Genomic DNA, 3,129 nt, shown 5'->3' on the forward strand with positions numbered 1-3,129 from the left:
GTGGTTGCATAAAATAAACTAGAATGTGCTCATCCCAAGAACAAAACTACAAAATGCAGAAGAGGATTTCTGAGCCTGAATGTTGCTGGCAAACAAAGGGACTGAGTTGCATTCAGAGACTTTGTAACCAGCTCTTTGCATCCCACAGCCCAGGTTAGCACCCCCTCTCCCCAATACTCCCTCGCCCACCTCATGAGGGCTTCACAGAAGAGGAAACAATTGATCATATACAGCAAGTAGGAACACTAAACCCCTCTAGTGCAAAGATGACAAAACACAGAATTTTTTTCATATAAAAGTCTACCACGTTTATTCAATACAGACATATTAAAGACACGTCCTGAAAACCAGGAACACAACTCCAACACTCCGTTACGAAGTGTATATATATATATTTATATTTTGTCAACAGCTTCTTCTGCTGATTGAGCCATTGAGGTTCTGTGTGTATTTATTCATTTTTATTTTTTTTGCTTTTAATGTTAAAAAGCTCGTTTTTAGCTACCTTCTGTGAACAATGTGCGTCTTCGCCCTCAGCCTTTCACTGCATGTTAGCCAACCACTTTCCAGCATGAATATTCACATTTTTAAACGGCTACATACAGCCGCAAAACAGATTTATGTAAAAGATAAAAATAGTGAAAGCCCCAAGAGTCTCCAGAAAGAGAATTTACACATAATGCAAATGGTTCCAGTTGAGACAATCCAAAACAAGAGGCAACGTTTATTTTCCCTCTTTTGTGTGTAAGAGGACAGACTCACAAGGGAAATTTGGGGATCATAGGCGGTGTAAAAGAGGCAACCCAAATACCCTTGGCTAGGCAGAGCCCCAGAGATTTGCTTATGACTGGCGGGGAAGGGGGGGAGATTTCTTAGAAAGACGGCTGTAACATGACCTCCTTTCTCAGAATCCTGTTTGTAGGGAGAGGAGGAGCTTTTAGAAAAAAAAGGGGGGGGGGAAGCACAACAACTCGGATGGCAACGTGTGCGTCCTCAGGAGACTCCCAGCCGTTACAAAACACACAGGGTTCGCCCACAGCCCAGTCAAAACAAGCTCGGATAGGATTACGATCTCCAACTGCCTGGGGAACGCAACATGAACAAACAGAGCCTGGACGGGAAAGGCAGAAAGGGGTGACCTTGGCAGAAAGGGTGGGGGGCGCAGCTCTTCAAACCAATTCATATTTGCATTCAATAGTGTACTGGCTCCACCCTCCTTTTCCAATAGAAAACATCTGACATGCCTTTACTGTTCAGCACCCCCCGCCCGACCCCTCTCAAGCAACACACCGGCGTGTGCGTAAGAATGATTCCACACTAGAAAATGCCATGCGGGGTGGTACCCCCCCCTTTTTTTTGCTCGCTCTCCCCCCTCCACCTCCAAAAAAAGAACATGCTACTGCGGCGGTGGAGCAGTAGCGTTCAGACGGAAAGCACAAATCCTGGCGCAGGAGGCAGATTCGGGTCATCTTGGCTGGCTCTTAGCTGCTCGACGGGAAAGGCTGCGAGGGCAACCGTCCAGGGCTGCATAGCACCACAATTTTCTTAATAAAGAGAGAACAGTGAGTCAGTAATAGCCGGGCTCATGGCTCCGTCCGTAACGACGAGCTACAAAGAATAATAATCGTTCAGTGTCTCGTAGCAAATAGACAAGTCTGCTTCAAGTATATACGGCGCTGCCTCGATAATCCGCGTCTGGGGATTTGCAGTCGCACCTCGTCGCCGTCGCGTTTGCTCCCCCCCACCCGCCATAAATCCCTAACTGTGTGTGTAGCAGAGAGGGAAAAGGTGCAAAGCCTCTTCCCATACTCTGCCCCCCATGGTTTCGTGAAAGAGAGGGGGGCTATCGGCGATCGGGAGGGCACGGCTGCATCCCGGACGGGTAGGGTGGGGGCGTCAGGGTCGGGGCTGCAAAGCGGAGACGCCGTACGCCGAGGCTGCCGTCGAGTCTCCTTCGCTGCTGCTGTGGCAGCAACAGCTGCCGGTGGACGAAGTCGAGCCGGGGGATGCCGTGGCGGAGGAGGCCTCGGCCGGCGCCGTCGAGGGCGTCGTGGCCGCCAGCTGCAGCCGCCGGACGGCTTCTTTGATGAGGTTGCCGGACAGGATGAGTTCTTGCAGGAGCCGGTGCGGGTCGTCGTCCTCGTCCTCGTCGTCCTCGTCGCCCGCCGACAGTCTAGAGTGCTGCTGGCGTTGCTTCTTCCCGGCGCTCCTCAGCCAGCCCCGTCCGCACAGCTGCTTGGCCACCCGAGGGCTGCCCTGGCGGTCGGCGGCGCTGGGCGGGGACGGAGGCAGCAGCAGCAGCGACGCCGGGGACAGCGCGTGGGGCGGCGGGTGCCGGTGATGGTGGTGCAGCGAGGCTAAGAAGCCGAGCCCCCTCGGAGACGAGTAGGGGGCCGCCCGGTCGCGGCCTTGGCGCTTGGGGGGCAGACGAGGGGCGGGTGGCGCACGGCGCTGGGCGCTCAGCTGCAGCACCTCGCCCAGCTTGGCCACCAGCGCGTCTACTTCCTTGGAGCCGCTGCTCGCCCCGACGGCGCCGCCCGGCAACGACACGGCGTGCTCCAGCAGCAGGAAGCGCTCTGCGCCCGGTCGTCGGCAGGGCATGGCAGCCGGCTCCGCTTTCCTTTCCTCCGCTTGGCGCGCACGCTGCCGCCTCCGCTGCTCGTTCCGCAGCTACCAATGAGGCGCCCTCTCCGCTCGCTCGCTCGCTCTCAAAACGCTGTTGTTGCTGCTGCGGTTGGTTTGTAAACAATGGGTGACGCGGCCGCGGGCGCGTCCAACTGCTCCAGAAGCGAGGGGGGAAGCTCCGGCCCTGATTGCCCACCTCGACGGCCGTCGCTTTGCAGCCCGGACGGCACACAGGGAGGCCAGGCTAGTAGCGGCAAGGGCAGGCACGAAGATGTCAGTGAGCGGGAGCGTGTGTTTCCCCCCACCTCACACACACCCCTGTACTGAGTATTTGTGCGCTCAGGTGGACTCGTCCGCTTTTTCAAACGCTGGCCTGTAGGGAGGCAGGGAGGAGGCGGGGCTGGCGTGACCGCCGCGGAGTCAGTGAGGTCAGAGCTCGACATGGCAACAAACCAGACGGCGCGCGCACGCGCACGCGCAGAGCGGGCCACGCGCTCGAGACCG

General features: G+C 56.7%; 1 protein-coding gene across 1 annotated transcript; it reads right to left on the reverse strand.

Annotated features, from left to right (window-relative positions):
* Nucleotides 1–282: 282 nt before the first annotated feature.
* LOC118090471 (GSK-3-binding protein-like) lies at nucleotides 283–2,923 on the reverse strand. Its single transcript, XM_035126236.3, has one exon. The coding sequence runs from the start codon at nucleotides 2,599–2,601 to the stop codon at nucleotides 1,897–1,899; it is 705 nt and encodes a 234-aa protein (XP_034982127.1). The 5' UTR covers nucleotides 2,602–2,923; the 3' UTR covers nucleotides 283–1,896.
* Between the last annotated feature and the right edge of the window lie 206 nt (nucleotides 2,924–3,129).

The sequence above is a fragment of the Zootoca vivipara genome, chromosome 8 (genome assembly GCF_965207765.1).
Source record: "Zootoca vivipara chromosome 8, rZooViv2.hap1.1, whole genome shotgun sequence".
NCBI lineage: Eukaryota > Metazoa > Chordata > Lepidosauria > Squamata > Lacertidae > Zootoca > Zootoca vivipara.